This window comes from Stenella coeruleoalba, assembly GCF_951394435.1.
Source record: "Stenella coeruleoalba genome assembly, chromosome: 14".
NCBI lineage: Eukaryota > Metazoa > Chordata > Mammalia > Artiodactyla > Delphinidae > Stenella > Stenella coeruleoalba.
Window position 1 is genome coordinate 24,408,193 of NC_137160.1, and position 18,012 is coordinate 24,426,204.

Sequence of the window (18,012 nt, forward strand, 5' to 3'; positions counted from 1 at the left end):
GCTTCAGGAAGAACTGGTCCGAAGAATTACAAGGCCAGCAGGAATCCTGACCGTCCTTTTTGTTTATCTCTGCTGCTCAGTGGATAGAGGATGGCTTCCTATAACCCTCAGCATGGCAGGCCAGTTCAGCCATACGGAGAACCTGTCTTTACATCTCAATTCCAAATTCCCCAAGACTCTGGCATAGCTTTTGTTAGATGCCTATCTCTGAGCCATCAGCTATGGCCAGGGAGTGGGGGTCAGGCTGAACAAGCCCTGTCTGCTTCTGCTCACCCCTGAGGAGTAGGTGGGAAGGTAGAAGAAAAGGAGGGGGAGGACAGTAGACAGATCATATGAGGTGGGCAGACTCTCCAAAAATATCTAATACAGGGATAAAGACCAGGGACATGCAAACAGTTGACTATAGAATCATTTCTAGGTACTTTTGGCTAAAAATTTTTCAATCTTAGGAGAAACTTAAAGATTACTTTGGAAAGATATTTATCTTTTTGAATATGAATATAATTTGAGATTCTTAAGGTAATGGCATATTCACTGAAGTAATTAGTTTTAGCTTTGTGTATATGTACAGTACTTCTTATACATGATACTGTCTTCAATTGCTGGGAGACAAGTTCTAGAGTAGCTCTAATAGAAATAAAAGGTTAGATTGGAATGTATTTGAAGTTTTCTAGTAGCCATGTTAAAAATGTAAAATAAAAGAGGTGAAATTAATTTTAACAGTATGTTTTATTTAGCTCAGTATATCCCAGATATTATAATTTCATGAACATAAAGATTAATAATGAAGTATTTTCTATTTTTAAAAAAATCTTTGAAATCTGGTATGTATTTTGTATTACAGTTCATCTCAGTTGGGACTGGCCACTTTTCAGGTGGTCAGCCACTACATGTAAGCTAGTGGTTACCATATTGGACAGCATAGTTCTAGAAATAGCTAAAGTAATCCATTTTCTTTCATAGTTTCTCTAAAATTTTCTTGTCAAAAGCATTGGTGCTCATGGATTGTTTTTTTTAAAAAGTATGCTTCAGCAGCAACAGCAGAGAACCCTGGGAGGTAGGGGTTTTTAAACTAGCCCTTGAAAGAGTTGCCCATTTGGAGGATTTGCTATGTGCCATGTGTGTTGGCAGAAAACAACAAAATTTTTAAGCCAGTCACCAGGCTGTAAAGCTGGTTCTTGTTCTTCCGCTGATTCCTGGAATGTTACTTAAACTCCTTGGAAGCCTCAGTTTGCTTATCTATTGAAATAGGGTTTATAATTGTCCTGCTCATTAGAAGAGGTTCTCATGTGCTAATAAATTTGAAAGTGCTTTGAAAAACTTTTAAAGGGTTACATAGATGTAAAGCATTATTTTAATTTATTAACTGGAAAAAAGCAATGCATTTTGGAATCAATAGTAGCTCATTTATTGAGGTTTTACTTTGTGCCAGGCACTGTTCTAAGTGCCTTATACAAATTACATAAGTTAATAACCACACCTTTTGAAACAGGTACTGTTTTTATCATCTCTGTTTTATGTATGAGAAAACTAAAAGAAGGTCAAACGATCCCTAGGTTATATAGCTAGTAACTAGTTGAATTGGAATTGGAATGCACTTTTTTCTCTAAATTGTGGCAAAACGCACACAACATAAGATTTATCATTTTAGCCATTTCTAAATGTTTACTTCTGTAGTATTAAGTAAATACATTCACATTGTTTTTTTTTTTTAATTAATTAATTTATTTATTTTTGGCTGTGTTGGGTCTTCGCTGCTGCACGTGGGCTTTTCTCTAGTTGGGGCGAGCCGGGGCCACTCTTCACTGCGGTGCGCGGGCTTATCATTGCAGTGGCTTCTCTTGTTGCGGAGCACAGGCTCTAGGCGTGTGGGCTTCAGTAGTTGTGGGGCACGGGCTTAGTTGCTCCGCGGCATGTGGGATCTTCCCGGACCAGGGCTCGAACCCGTGTCCCCTGCATTGGCAGGTGAATTCTTAACCACTGTGCCACCAGGGAAGTCCTACATTCACATTGCTGTTTAACTATCTCCATCGTCCATCTCCAGAACTTTTTCATCTTCCCTAACTGAAACTCCGTACTCATCACATACTAACTTGCTATCCCTGCCCCATCCCCCCACCTCCCTGTTCCCAACCACACCAATAGCAACCACCGTTCTACTTTGTCTCTTTGGATTTGACGTGGACTCATACAGTATTTGTCTTTTTGCAACTGGCTTATTTCACTTAGCATAATGTCTTCAAGGTTCATCCACGTTGTAGCGTGTGTCAGAACTTTTCCTTTTTAAGGCTGAGTAATATTCCATTGTATGTATGTACCACAATTTGTGCCATCATTCATCTGTTGATGGACACTGGTTGCTTCCACCTTTTGGCTATTGCGAGTAATGCTGCCATGAATGTGGGTGTACAAATATCAGTCCTTTTGGGTATATGTATACCCAGAAGTGGAATTGCTGGACCATATGATAATTCTCTTTTTGATATTTTGAAAAGTTGCCATACTGTTTTTCGTAGCACTTGCTCCATTTTACACACCCATCAGCAATGCACGAGGGTCCCAGTTTCTCTACATCCCCTCCAACACTTTTTTTCCTTTTCCCTTCCCTCCCCTCCTCTCCCGTCCCCTCCTGTTCTTTTTTTTTAATAATACCATCCTAATGGTGTGAAGTAGTATTCACTGTGGTTTTAATTCACATTTCCCTAATGACTAGTGATGTTGAACATCTTTTCATATACCTGTTGGCCGTTTTTATGTCTTTGGAGAAATGTCTATCTGAATCCTTTGCAGATTTTTAAACTGGGTTGTTTGGGGTTTTTTGTTGTTGTTGAATCAGAGTTTTTAAAAAATATATCCTGCATATTAGTGCCTTATCAGGTATGTGATTTGCAAACATTTTCTCCCATTCTGTTGGGTTGACTTTTCACTCTCTTGGTGGTATCCCTTGATGTGCAAAAGTTTTTAATTTTGGTTAAGTCCAATTTATTTATGTTTTCTTTTGATGCCTGTGTTTTTGGTGTCATATGTAAGAAATTACTGCTGGATCCACTGTCCTGTAGCTTCCCCAGTTTTTAAATCTAAGAGTTTTATGTCTTTCTCTCCTGTCTCTGTGTCAGTTTGCATTGGCTTCTGTTTTTCTGTATATTTATAAATTATTGAAGCTTATGTCTGTGTTTTCTCTCTTTTCTTGCCTTGTTTCTTTTTTGTTGTTGTTGAACTATTTGAAAGTATTATAGAAAAATAATGGCATTTTTCTAAATAACTATAATCCTGTGATCAGTACTTCCTTGGAAATGGGCACATGAGGCCCCTGCCTTGTGCTCTGTGTTTGAGAATACCTTTCTCGAATTTTTCTAAGTCCCATCAGCCCCACCTCTCCTCCCTGCCTCAATACCTAAAAGGCAAGGCGCCCCAAGTGCTTTTCTTTAGGAGTCTCATGTTGAGAATTATAGTAAATTTTCTAATTACATTGAAAATAGAAGCTTTATTTAGCTGATATTATTGTTTACCACTGTACACCTTATTTTCCTTCTAAATTGTCTTTCTTGTCTTTATTTTTATGTATTCCTTTAACTGGTTAGTATGTACATAGTTAATGTTATAGTTATTAATTACCTTTTTTCTCATTTTCCAGTACCGAGTTGAAGCTCTTGGAGGAGGCAACCATTTCAGTCTGCAGGTCTTTAGGTAAGGAGGAAAAATGAATGTGTGTGTGTGTGTGTGTGTGTGTGTGTGTGTGTGTGTAATGTGTATATATATGTATGTGTGTGGAGACAGTTATTTCAAAATTTCTGTTACAGATTTTGCTGGTGCAATGTGAATTGAATTAATGAAGTGATATATTTTTGTTGATGATGATAATTATAATTGTACTAATAATTATATTCTTGGTGCTTATTGATGCCTCTAGAGGTTCTCATTCAGTTAACAGCAGTGAGACACATGCTTGGTTTATTTGCAGTAGTGGTAATGGACTCCACTAAGCCATAGAGCTTATTCTTTTTACAAATTTTGAAATACTGAGAAAAACCCAAAATATTCTTTGTTTTGTAGTTGCATGTATAGTTCCTAGAGAATATGGATCATTCATCCTTTGTTTTGCCAACTGCACGTACTAAATATGCTGTTGCTGGCTGTGTTAACTAGAATAATTATCACTCATTAATAGGAAAATATATTAGGAATCTTCTCAAATTAGTAATAACAACTTGATATTATGGTAAAGTGCATGGGCTCTGGAATTATTTTATGGTCTTAATTATAGCTCTCTTATTACTAGCTGAGCTTTAATTTCCTCATCTAAATTGCAGGATTCTCATGGGAAGAAGTCAGATAACATATGAAACATCCAGTATAGTGCCTAGCATCTCGTCATTATTCATTATTTATGTCAACAAATGTTACCTTTTTTTGGACCTCATTTCTCAAATACTTTGCTTTCAAATTGGTAGCAATTGGAAAGAAATGTATGCTTTAAAAAATGTGAATGGTTATACTTACATTTCATTGTTGCTTTGAAAATTAGAGATAACGTATCTGTGAAACGACTGGTGGACAGGAGCTTAATAAGTGATGACGAGCTTGTTTTTAAATCAAGCTTATGGATGTGCTCCATGTAAGCTATGTGGCTAACTCCCATATAAGTTACTCTGCCAAAAACAGTCTTTGATGAAATATTTTTGCTTTTAAAAACAAATTATGTTGCTAATGATAGAGGTGGTATTATAATAGTTGCCTTGAATTTTGTCTGCAGTTACAACCATAGATTTGAGGATTTTGCGCTAAACAGAGCTGACTATCAAAAACCTATGTGACAGTTTGCTGAAAATTAATTTTATGTGACAGTGATATTAATGCAGTTATTATGATGATGGTTTTTAATGTGACCTTGGGGTTTTACAAAAATAACATTTTAAAATTGGGAGTAATAGTTACTTATTAATACAATGTGGAAAGCATACTAAAATGTAAAAAAGGCAGTAATTGGTCATATTCCACAACCCTGACATAGCTATTGGTAATATTTTGCCTTCTGTTATTTATTCTTTGGATATACATTTACATGCATATTAAATACACATACTCAATTATTTTAATCTGTGTTTTTCACTTGATATTATGTATCTAAGTGTGTCATTCTATATTTAAAACTACTTTGGAGAATAGCAAATATATATATATATATACACACACACACACATTTAATTCCCCAAATTCTAACAATATAGTGGTATAGTTAAAATTAAAGTCTTCCCATATTAAACAGTGCAGGAAATCATTGCTAGTCTTTTGTGATAAGATCAAAATTTTATCAGTAATTCTGTGTGTATTGACTTACATGCACAATTTTATGTAAGTGCTATTATTTCTATGTTTTCATTTAGCAGTATTCAGGAACTTCTTTCCACGTTAATAGATATAAATGTAAATCAATTTTAAGGGCTATGTGGGTATGTAGCAATTCTCTCTTATTTTTCTTTTTTGGGTCTGAACATGTTTTCATTTTTCCTTTGCTTTTGGAGGATATATTTGCTGGGTGTAGAATTCTAGGTTGGCATTAATTTCTTTCCATACTTTAAATATACCATTCTGTTATTTTTCTGGTTACTCTCATTTTTGTTGAGATTAAAACTGTCAAAAAAAAAAAGCTGTCAATGTTAGTGTTGTTCCTTTGAAAACAATGGAATTTTTTTCTTCTGGATGCTTTTAATTTTTTCTTTTTTTTTTAAAGAAGATGTTGGGGGTAGGAGTTTATTTATTTATTTATTTATTTTTGCTGTGTTGGGTCTTCGTTTCTGTGCAAGGGCTTTCTCTAGTTGTGGCAAGCGGGGGCCACTCTTCATCGCGGTACGCGGGCCTCTCACTATCGTGGCCTCTCCTGTTGCGGAGCACAGGCTCCAGATGCACAGGCTCAGTAGTTGTGGCTCACGGGCCCAGCTGCTCCGCGGCATGTGGGATCTTCCCAGACCAGGGCTCGAACCTGTGTGCCCTGCATTAGCAGGCAGATTCTCAACCACTGCGCCACCAGGGAAACCCTAAGTTTTTCTTTTTTGTCCTTTGGTTTTCAACATCTTAGAATATGCTGAGGAGTATTTTTCCTTCCTTCTCTCCTTCCTTCCTTTTTTCTCTCCTTCCTCCCTCCCTCCCTGCTTGAGGTTTGTAGAGCTTGTTAAATCTGTGGGTTGATGTCTTTCATCTGTTTTGGAAAATTCTCAGCCATTATCGATTTATACATTGTTACTGTCCTATTCTGTCTCTCCTCTCCTTCTAGGGTCTCTGTTATATGTGTGTTAAAATTTTCATTGTGTTGCATAGGCTTGTCAGGCTTTCTCTCTCTCTCTTTTTTTTTTTTTTTGTATTTTATTTTGTTCTTTACTTTCTCTCTGACCTTCTGTAGGATATTTTTTTTATTAATGTCTTTAGTTTACTAATCTTTTTTCTGGTAAACACATCTATTGAAATTTTTAAAATAAAATTTTAATTTTAGAATAGCTTTAGATTTATAGAAAAGTTGCAAAGCTATGTGGAGAGTTACCATATAACCCTCTTCAGTTTCCTCTGTTGTCAACATCTTACATTAATATGGTACATTTGTTACACTAAGGAATCAACAGTGGTACATTACTATTAACTAAACTTGACCCTTTATTCAGATTTCACTAGTTTTCCCAAATGTCCTCTTGGAGTTTTTTCTGTTCCAGGATACTACATTACGTTTAGTCATTAAGTCTCCTTAACCTCCTCTTGTCTCAGATTTTCCTCAATTTTAATGACTTTAAGAGTTTTGAGGAATACTGGTAGAGTATTTCTAGAATGTCCCTCAGTTCGTTTGATGTTATTCTCATGGCTAGGTGGGGGTTATGGGTTTGTAGGTGGAAGATCACAGAGGTGACATGCTGTCCTCAACACATCATATCAGGGATACATTCTATTAACATGAGTTTCACTGATGATGTTGACCTTGATTATGTGGCCAGGGTTGTTTTTGTCCATTTTCTCCACTATAAAGTTGTGCCCCTGCCCTGCTGTTGCCTTCATTTTGAAGGAGAGTTTTTCTGGATACAGAATTCTTGGTTGGCATTTATTTTCTCATATCCCTTTGACTATATCATTCTGTTGCCTTCTGATAAGTCATTTTTTTGTTACTGCTGTCAAGATTTTGTCCTTGCCTTTACAAAATTTTAAAATTTATTCTTTATTCTGCTTGGGGTTTGTTGATGTTCTTGGATACGTAGATTGATGTTTTTCATCATTTTGGGGATGTTTGTGGCCATTATTTTTGTTGGGCTTTTTATATTATCTGTATTACTTTTTTCTATGAATCTGCACATGGGGTTCTCTGGGTCCAAACAGATTTCTTATTAAATATCTCACAGTGAATTTTAAGTGCATTTCCCCCACTTTTTCCTAGTTCTTACCTGCTAGAATAGTGCTATGAGAGCCAGGTCAGTTGTTTTATGTGAGGAGATGAGGTTTGCTCTTTGTTTGGCTTGTTTAATTCTTACAAGTTGTTTTCTGGGACTTGTTGCCTCTGAATCTGTATAGCAAGGTATTGGGTGGGATGATTAACGTAAGTTTTCTGGTTGGAGTAGACAAAAGTACTTTCAGGCAGTTAGGCTTGCGAATGATCCATTGATTACCAAATAAAATTTTAGTCCAGTTCTATAAAATTTGTAGTTAGTTAAAGTGTTTCCTGTTTTTAGGGGAAAAGGACTATCCTTACTCAGCCTTTTCATGAGCTTGTATCTTTTTGTATTTTTTCATGGGTATTTTATTTTTAATTCTTTAAAAAATTTCCCACTCATACAGAGGCAGACAGAATAATATAATGACCTCCTGTATGCTCATCTCCCAGTTTCAATCATTTTCAACTCATGGCCAGTCTTGTTTCATCTGTATCTCTCACCTATTTATTGAAATATGGATATGTACAGAAAAGTGCACAAGTAGAAAGTGTATACAAAACAAAAAGCGTATCCTCACATAAGTAATTTGACACAAACCTCAGGCATTATATTATTTCATTCATAGATATTGTGATACATATCTCATAATAACAATTTTTTAATGGAAAAATACCATTATCTACTAAAAACAATTTTTAATATCACAAAACATCCACTGACTGTTCAAATTTCTAATTGTCTCAGTTTGTTTGAATCAGGAGCCAAATAAGGGCCATACATTATTATTGGTTAATATGTCTTTACATCCTTTTCAGAGCTAGGTTCCTCCTGAATTTGTCTTGCCTTTTTTCCCCTCTCAATTTTCTTATTGAAGAAAGTGGGTAGTAGAGTTTCCCACAACGTAGATTTTGTCGATTGCATCCTTATGGATTGTTAGCATGTCTCTGTCTTTTATATTTATGGTATGTTGGTTATTGGATCTTGGAGATCGTGGGTATTTTAGTGAGATACTGGGAAAGGTTGTTTCAGGGGCTGGAAGCAAGGTCAACCTCTCACCCCAGGTGGAAATCCTCTTTGTAATACCCTTGTCTGAGTATTACCTGGAATTTGCTTGAACTCCTGTGGAGATGGAGAATCCCTTTTTCACAAAACCAGTTCAGTTAACAGATTGCTGCAAGTTCAAGCTCTAGAGTTAAATGAGTTAGTTTTCCATTACTGAAGTATTATCATTACTTGAATTTTTACAGATGAAGAAACTGAGGCATGGGGAGGTTAAGTAAGTTGCCAGGTGTCACACAGCTAGTCAGTGCTGGAGCTGGACTTTGAACGTAGTCACGTTCTGTAGTCCAGTTCCATGTGCTTTTCTGCCTTCCTGTCAGACATCCCCTGTTCCTACTCTGGTCCTGAAGCGCCTTCAACTTCAATGTAGCGTTTGATTTTTGCCAATTAAGTTTGATCCTGTTAAATTCCACTGAGGTATTTTGGAATATTGAGTCTACCATTGAGTATTGTTTTTGAAACATCATTAAGTGTACTTAATTTTATAAATTTATTACCCCATCTACGTCTTGTCCAAAAGAGTACTTTGGAAACTTAGAATGTCATCCACATTAAGAGAGGGAGTTTCGTTTGTAAGTATCTTCTTAGTACCTGACACAGTGCTGGGCAGTAGCTCCATGAAGACATGCTGAATGAATGAAAAGGGTACACAAAACTTTAATTACATCAGTCTAGTGGTCTTGGTTGTTCTTTCTAACAACACAGGGTTTTTTGTTTGTTATTTTAATGGCTAACCATAAAATTCAAATGATTACTTATAAAGCCATTCAATAATGAAGGGGCTGTTGAATGAACACAAGATTGTGAAGTTGAGATTCGGAAATATGGTTGAAGTCCTGTCAGCCTCAGCATTTTGTTTCAGTATTTTGTTTTGATTAACAATAGCTATGAAATATTAATTCATACGGAGACACACTTGCACACATTAACTGGGGTTTTTTTTGTTTAGTTTGGTTTTTTTTTTTGGCTGTGTCGCGTCTTAGTTGTGGCACACGGGACCTTTGTTGAGGCATGCGGGATCTGTCGTTGCAGTGTGCGGGCTTCTCTCTAGTTGTGGCCTGCGGGTTTTCTCTCTCTAGTTGTGGCACGTGGGCATGGTTGCCCCACGGCATGTTGGATCTTAGTTCCCCGACCCGGGGTTGAATCCATGTCCCCTGCATTGGAAGGAGGATTCTTTACCACTGGACCACCAGGGAAGTCCCCTACATTAACTGGTTTTTAAAAAATCTGTTTGTCTTGAAATCTCAGGATAGTCTTTCATTAAGCTAAACCCAAAGCTTAAAAGTAGGCAATTTTTGATTCAGAGTGAAACTCTAACAATATCTAATCACATGTCTATTCTGAATTATGGAATCTGGACAAAAACCTGCCCTAACTTAAAACACAGTTTGCCCCTTGCTACTCACAGTGGGGCTCTCCACCCAGCAGCAATGGACATCACCTGGGAGACTGCCACAGCTGCAGAATCTCAGGACTCAACTTCACACATGCAGAATCAGAATTTAAACTTTAATGAGAATGCCAAGTGATTTAAATGCACATTAAACGTTGAGAAGCGCTGTCAACTTCAGTAGTGTAGGGTGGCCGTGGGATTCTCTACTTCCAGCAAGCTCCCAGGTAATGCTATTGCTGCTGAACCACACTTGGATTAGCAAGGTGCTATACATTTTATCACAATGAGAAGATTATACAGTTACTTGCATCTACTCTCAAGCTGTGACAAGAACACATACCCAGCAGATAGACCTGGGTTAATTGGACAGTTACTGAGCGCTAAGCAGGTGGGCTGTAATGGTGTACTTATTCCTCTGTATATCTTTTCTTTACAGTTTTGGATTCTGAGATGAGGTGGCTGTTTTCTCCTACAGTTTCTATTATTTCCATTTGTAAATCATTTTTCGTTGTTTAGAATTAAGACCAAACAGCAATCTCTCTCTTTGCTAATTTCCCCAGTTAGATTTGAAATTGACAATAAGGTTCATCCCTGAACAACTTCAATCTGACATTTGGCTTTATAAATGTTATGATATGCTCATTTTGATTTCGGTTCTTAACTTTTAAAAACCTTTTCTTCTCTTGCAGTTGAAAACAATCCTCGAACAGGAAACCTTGGTGCACTAATTAAGGTCTTCCTGTCTAGAACCAAAGAACTAAAACTTTCAGCAGAATGTCAGAAGTAAGCTGGATGATTAAATCACACTCTCTCTATATTTAATTTATATTTAACAGTATGATTTTTCATTTATTGGTAGAAGTAGGTTATGGTCTTGGAATTGTTCTCATTATTAAGGCAAAAAGTAAAAGAGGTTTTAATTTACTGTCCAGGTCATTGTAGTGAGATTATAAATTTTGGAATCTGATTTCAGCATTTTAGACAATCTTTAGAAATATATTCTTTAAGAAGATTAATTGTGTAATTATTATTAAAAAAAGGTAATTTTCTCCCATTTCCACTGCTGGTTGTATCTAATTTAAATACAATAAGTCCCCTACATACGAACCTTTAAATTGCAAACTTTCAAAGATGCGAAAGTGTGTTTGCATGTCCAATCACATAAGTTAGTTCACGTATCTGGCGTACATTGTCACATGTGTGCGTGCTCTACAAGTGGTCGTGCTTTTGTGTACTTTACAGTACTGTATAGAGTACCGTAGTACAGTATCTTTATTTCAAGCCCAGGATGTCTGGAAGCAAGCGTAAAAGCAGCGGTGATGTAGCTGGTACTGCTAAGAAGTGCCAAGTGATAACGATGGAAACAAAAGTGAAAACAATTTTGAGAGTGGAGCAAGGCGTGTGAAAAGTATTATAAACCTATTACAGTACAGTACTATTTAGCCAAGTTTGTTAGTTGGGTACCTAGCCTAGCTTTGGTTGGACTTAAACAAATTGGACTTATGAACATGCAGTCAGAATGGAACTCGTTTGTATGCAGGGGACTTACTGTAATGACTTAGTGTATTAATTCATTCCACATTTGTTTCCTTTATTTCTTTCATATTAGGTGAACGAAGGTTCAGATTAGATATTATGGTTTTATATTTATATAGTGGAAGATTCACCTTTTATCCACCCGAGCATTTTTTGAAACCATTTTTGGAGGGTAGTCTCTTAAAAGATTGCTCATTGCCCTGTTTCCAAATAATTTATATTGAATCCAATTAAAATTGTTGTGAGTCCATGATTATTAATACAAATAGCAGGTATTGTACTGTGCAGCTGGTGATGCCTCATTTAAAATTTTGGTTGTGGGGACTTCCCTGGCGATCCAGTGGTTAAGACTCCGAGCTTCCACTGCAGGGGGCATGGGTTCAATCTCTGGTCCGGGAATTAAGATCCCACATGCTGCAGGACGCAGCCAAAAAAAAAAAAAAATTTTTTTTGGTTGTGTATTTGCATATATTCTCTTTATGTTACTATAGTTTTTAATGTTTTCTATTTTTAGTTTTCTTTTCTTTGAATTGCCTGTGTATGGGGCAGCTATAAAGTTAAGAACAAAGAGCAGTCATGCCTAAAGGAAAAAAATTTTAAAGTTGACTCACTGTAAAATACACAGAATGAAATATGAGGTAAATTATAGTAGATATCGTTGGTCCAGTGTCATAAATCATGAGCCATAAAAAAAAAGGTATGGACATTGTTCTAATATTACAAACAAAATGGGCAACATGATTGAGAAATCAGTGGACTAGAATAAAGTGATTGTGCTCATGATTAAATACTGATTCTTGTGTAATTTTGCTCTTTCCTTTCTAGCCACATCTTCATTTGGCAGACACACAATGCTTTGTTTATTATTTGCTGTTTGCTGAAAGTGTTCATTTATGAGATGTCAGAGGAAGAGTTACAACTTCATTTTACTTATGAAGAAAAATCTCCTGGCAGTTACAGTAAGTATTGCCTTTGAAGATGTTCTGGGATAACGTGTGTAACATGTAAGGATAGAATTTGAAGAATTAGAAGTATAATTTTGAAAATTCTACTTTTCCTCATAATTTTTTTTTGGCCGCGCCATGTGGCACGTGGGATCTTAGTTCCCCGACCATGGATCGAACCCGTGAACCCGGCAGTGGAAGCATGGAGTCTTAACCGGTGGACCACCAAGGAAGTCCCAATTTTCATTTTTAAGTGACCTGACACCATCACTCTTTCTTCCCCTATATTAATTTAAATGAGCCGAGGGCTTCCCTGGTGGCGCAGTGGTTGAGAGTCCACCTGCCGATGCAGGGGACACGGGTTCGTGCCCCGGTCCGGGAAGATCCCACATGCCGCGGAGCAGCTGGGCCCGTGAGCCATGGCCACTGAGCCTGCGCGTCTGGAGCCTGTGCTCCACAATGGGAGAGGCCACGACAGTGAGAGGCCCGCGTACCGCCAAAAAAAAAAAAAAAAAAAAAAAAAAAATGAGCCGAGACACTTATAATTTTTTCTGTTTTCTCTTTTTTTAAATAAGGGTGCCGGTAAGATTGAGACTTTTCTTTATTTTGACTTCTATGTATATGGGAAATAAAAATAAAAATCACAAATATTCCTTTCAGGAAACAAATGTCAATTTACATACCATTACTAGGCCAACACATTATTAAGGGAGACAACCAATCAGAATTACAGATTTTATAAATGTTAAAGGTTACTTTCATAGGACATAACAGTCTCTGAGTCTGGGTATCTCTGGGACTGTTTGATCAGAAATAATGTTTTTAAGTATAGTTTTATGATGCCAAAGTATATTGTCTTTTTCTGAAGATACAGGAAAAGTTTACTTTTTTCTCCTGATATTGCCGAAATTTTTTTTTTCCCCAGTAGTTAGGAGAGCCTATAGTTTTCAAGATCAACTGCTGGTGTTTCATTTCTTAGCATTAAAAGTTACAACTTGGAAAATAAAAGGGCGTAATGGGGTTATTAAGAATTCAAATATGGGGAATGCGGTTTTGCACCTACCCTTCCCCATTGCTTCTCTCTTCCTCAAGGCAAAGGCACTGTTGCTTCTGAGTTTCCTGGGTTCATTTTTCAAAACACACTTCTGCCTTCATCAGGCTTTCTCGCCCACCTAGAGCTTTATACATTAAATATGTTTAATTTACTACCTTGATAATCAGCCTTCTATATTTGTTAAATATATACTGATGTTTAAATGGTTAGAGCTTTTAATCAGGACTGTATCTTGTATGTGTTAGTTTTGTTAATGCTAGGCTTTGTTTCTGTGGTACCAATAGTGCCAAAACATAGTTCTGTTTAGTGAGTTGCATTCCTTTCCAGGAAGTTCTGTCAGCAAGAATGGAGTGAACGTTTATCCCCGTTGGGCCTGAGAGCATAGTCCAACCAGCAACTGCAAACCCAATACTTTGTTTTGCATTATGTCACAAAAATTAAGCAAATATTGTGCTTTATTTAACACAATATCTTTTTTATTTTAATATAAAATCATTTTTTTCCATTACTTACCGTTGAGCAAATTGATGCACTTGAGAGATACACTGTGCTTATTTGGGGGCCAAACGTCTTGCCACAGTACCCTCTCTGTACCTGCACTCCCCGCTCACATCCAGGCTTGAGAAGCATGGTTTTGTTGTACATCCCAGGTAGCCTCATGTAGAGGCAGGACAAAAACGACACTCTTCAACCATGGCCACTTTATCAAGATGGTCATCTCACTGAAAGAGCTGCCTGTGAGGTTTGGTAATTGGTGATTTTGTGTGCTGACAGACTGTCCTGTTCCTTTATCCGGTTGGCAATTCAGGATTTTATACATGCTCTTTTGTTCTTTTCATTTGCAGCTGAGCTGCTGTTTGTCCACCAGCTTAAGTCCAGTGAACATCTCCTTAAGGTTAAAGACTGCTGTTTTTGGCATGTGTAATTATTTTCATCGTAGCCTTAGGTTGTTAGTTTGAGATTTCTACTTCTTATCACTAGTATAAGTCCTTTTTTATATTTTCTGTCAACGTCTTTTTACAGTTTGTAAAAGTGTGATAAAATTAAATGATTGCACAGATACTGTTGAATGGTAAAAAATGGAACCTCACTCTGAAAACATCCATTTGTTAGCCAGTATATGAATATCTGACTTAGGTGTGTAAAAGACTGTTCAGGGATAGGTAAGATACAGTGGTAAGGGTTGTTTGAAGGTTGAATTGACAAAAGTAGAGGGCCATCTGCAAACAATTGAGCAAATCAACCAAGGCATTTTAGGATTGTTGGGTTACTACAGCATACTGAATTTTTTGTTTATCCCAACTCACTGTAGTACTGCCATGATCAGATCGATGTTGCCGCCATATTCAGTGAAGCCATCTTTACGGGGGTAGTATGACTCTTAGTCTGCTCTCAGTTTGTAATTGAAATTTGTGAGGATTTCATATTTGAACATCTTCCTGTAGGCTATGTATGATGTGGTAGTAGATTGTTTGCTAGAGAGAATTTGTATCGTTATGCAAACATAGCTCTTTCTACTATTCCATGCCTTCGAGAATAGTTGAGGGGACAAAGCCAGCCCTAGGCAAAACTGTGAAGTACTACAAAATTGTTTGCATTCCCTTTGCCTTCAATGCAAGTTTTCCTTTCCTCTGTCTTGGTATTATGTCCTATTTTTGCTGATATAATAACTGATATTTATTTTACATTTTTTATGCATAAAGCCAATCTTTTAAGTCCTTAGGGGCCTAAATCTGTTGCTGGCTACTGCAGACACTTATGGTAGCTTGTTTCCTTATGTCTTTGATGGTGCTGACTGTGAGCTTTTATTTGTTTGATCTTAACCTGAGGCCCCAAATAAGGGTAGGATTTGCATTTGCTTCTAAAGGGATCCAGGGGCTGTGCCCTAGGCCACTTCAGTTTCCTTCAGCAGTTCTTGGCTTAAGGTGGCTCTCAGGTTCAGCTTCCCAGTGGCAAGTCTGAAGACTTAGTCTCCCAGTAGCTGGCCTCATCCTCAGGGACACCCTACCCTTAGAGTTTGCTTATTGTTCAGTGTTTTACTCTGGATTCAAGCCATGGTTTGTTTGCTTGTAGCGGTGGTTCTTTTTGGTTATGGTGCTGGGGTCCTTGTAGATTTCCTTTACTTTGTGGAAGCCCATCAGTGCACTAAAGAGTGTATTTTAATCAAGAACTCGTTGTTTTGTACAGGAGGGCCCTTTGGAGTAACTGCTCCACAATACTGCTGCCAGTTATAGTTTCTTTACAGATATTTCTAATTTTTTAAATGAGGGAAGATACCTTAGGAGATTGAGAGACTGAAGAGAAAAGCAAAAAAAAAAAAAAAAAAAAAAAAAGATGGGCGAGAAGCAGTAAAAAGGTCCAGGGAAGTAAGAGGCACTAGGATCTGGAGCACAGAGAGGGAACACAGGTTTGCTCTGGAAGAACGTGCCGCCTGTGTCCCAGAAGGGGCAGGTGAGGAGGAGGGGGAGGAGGAAGGGCACCTGCCGAGAGCTGGGCGGAGCAAGACGTGTGGGCCTGAAGAGCTTGGGAACCAGTTAGCACAGCTTTGTGCAGAGTAGAAAGGGACTAGGCACGGGCTTCCCTGGTGGCGCAGTGGTTGAGAGTCCACCTGCCGGTGCAGGGGACGCGGGTTCGTGCCCCAGTCCGGGAAGATCCCACATGCCGCGGAGCGGCTGGGCCCGTGAGCCATGGCCGCTGAACCTGCGCGTCTGGAGCCTGTGCTCCGCAACGGGAGAGGCCACAACAGTGAGAGGCTTGCGTACTGCAAAAAGAAAAAAAAAGAGACTAGGCACTCGTCAAGTCCAGGTAAAAGGCTTGCTTGACTACGTTAATAGTTCAACATGTATTTATTTTTAAAAATCATTGATTTTGTAGGACTTGCTCTCAAGCATAGTAGATTAAACATACATGATCATCTTTGCTTTCTCCTGAAACCCCGATGAAAGATCAGTAAAGGGATTTTTAATAAGTTATGAATTTATTAGGTTAAAGAGAAAGAGAGGGGGACACAATTTTTTTTTTTTAAGTCTATTGAATTTGTTACAATACTGCTTCTGTTTTATGTTTTGTTTTTTTGGCTGTGAGGCATGTGGGATCTTAGCTCCCCAATCAGGGATCGAACCCGCACCCCCTGCGTTGGAAGGCAAAGTCTGAACCACTGGACCGCCAGGGAAGTCTCCACAATATTAGTAACATTTTGCAAGTTGGAAAACTGAGTAATGCTGAATTAAACTGACCAGTGAAAGCTGGGAGCTAAATGCCTTCAGGGTTGGAGAACTTCAGAGAAAAGCCAGTTCTTGCTGCAGAATCCCGGAGATGCTTAGGAATTGGAAGTGCCAGGTGTCTCTGAAGGCAGACAACCAGGGGGATTGATGGAAAGATATCTCCCCTGTCATGTACAGTCATGGGACCGCCCCTTCCCCAGTTTAGTACTAAAATCTGCTCTCTGTAGAGGCTGGACCGATGGGGCCTCCCTCAGTGACCTCTTGGGCACAGTGGAGGCAGTGGTGTACCGAGAATAGGGTTAAGAGAAAAGGCTACAAAGTGGAAGAGTGAGGCATCTTGACTTGACTTCTGGAATGCTGGCACTGGGGTTTTACCCACCCCACTTCCTTTCCTGCCAGAAGACGAGCGGATACTCTTCTGGAGAAAATGAACCCAAAACAGGGAAAGACTTATAGAAACGGACATTTAGATGCCCCTCGATGAAGCAGCTCACAGCCCACCTGTGGGAACCACCGCGTGGCAGTCTGTGCCATTTGTCTCCCTCTAGCTGGTAGATGGGGAGTCAGGGATCCCATACAGGTGAGAAAACTTATAATTTGTGAGAGACCAAAACAAACAGAAGAAAAAAATTACATGAGATGGAAATTTATGGGAAAAAAAATCCTTAATCACACCTCTTCAACACAACCAATTTCCTCTTTATTCCCCCCTGGCTTAAAACCTTTTCGAAACTGTTTGGAATTACCTTCCCAGTCCGTGGTGTATTTGTTTTACTAAATGCAGTGGAGGTAAATCTCTCTCCTTTGAAAGTAGCTTTGATTTTTTCTGACGGCCGAGGTGCTTTGGCTCCCATGATGGCAGGGCTTTACTGCTCTTTCCTCCGCCTGAGCTGGTCCCTAGGGCCTGGGGCCGCTGTTGCTCAGCAGGTGAACCAGAAATTGTATTGTGGGGGGAGGTGAGTGATTTTGGTTTTATTTTTGTCTTAATATAAAACTTAATAGTTTAATCTCATTAGTTATAGATAAATAATGCAAAACCCCCCCAAAAAACTCCACGATAGTTGAACAATGTGACTCAGAGAAAAAAGAAAGCGCAGATTTATTCTTTCAAAATATTTAGCATATAAGATTTGTAATCTGACTTTGCAGAAGAATAAAGTGCTTCTAGGGACTCCTGACTTGTTCTTTGGTTATTTAATAGGTGATAGTGTGATTCGTGATATTTCTTTCTCTCCCCTTCTTTCTTTTATGTAATCAGTGGAACAAAATGAATTAAATTTTACTAATTGGCACATTTTATAATGAAACCTCATAGAGTATATTATCCTTGAGGGTAATTAGAAACATTTCTGTTCGACTGCAGTAATAGCAGTTGACCAAAATTATTGCAGATTTT

At 38.1% G+C, this 18,012-nt stretch overlaps 1 protein-coding gene across 2 annotated transcripts in view; it reads left to right on the forward strand.

Annotated features, from left to right (window-relative positions):
• DYM (dymeclin) overlaps positions 1–18,012 on the forward strand; it is a 377,292-nt gene that overhangs the window by 48,843 nt on the left and 310,437 nt on the right. For both annotated transcript variants that reach the window (XM_079941933.1, XM_079941932.1), the window contains exons 3-5: positions 3,635–3,687; positions 10,548–10,641; positions 12,220–12,353. In XM_079941933.1, the coding sequence (XP_079798059.1) occupies positions 3,635–3,687; positions 10,548–10,641; positions 12,220–12,353 (281 nt within the window). The remainder of the gene's footprint in view (positions 1–3,634; positions 3,688–10,547; positions 10,642–12,219; positions 12,354–18,012) is intronic.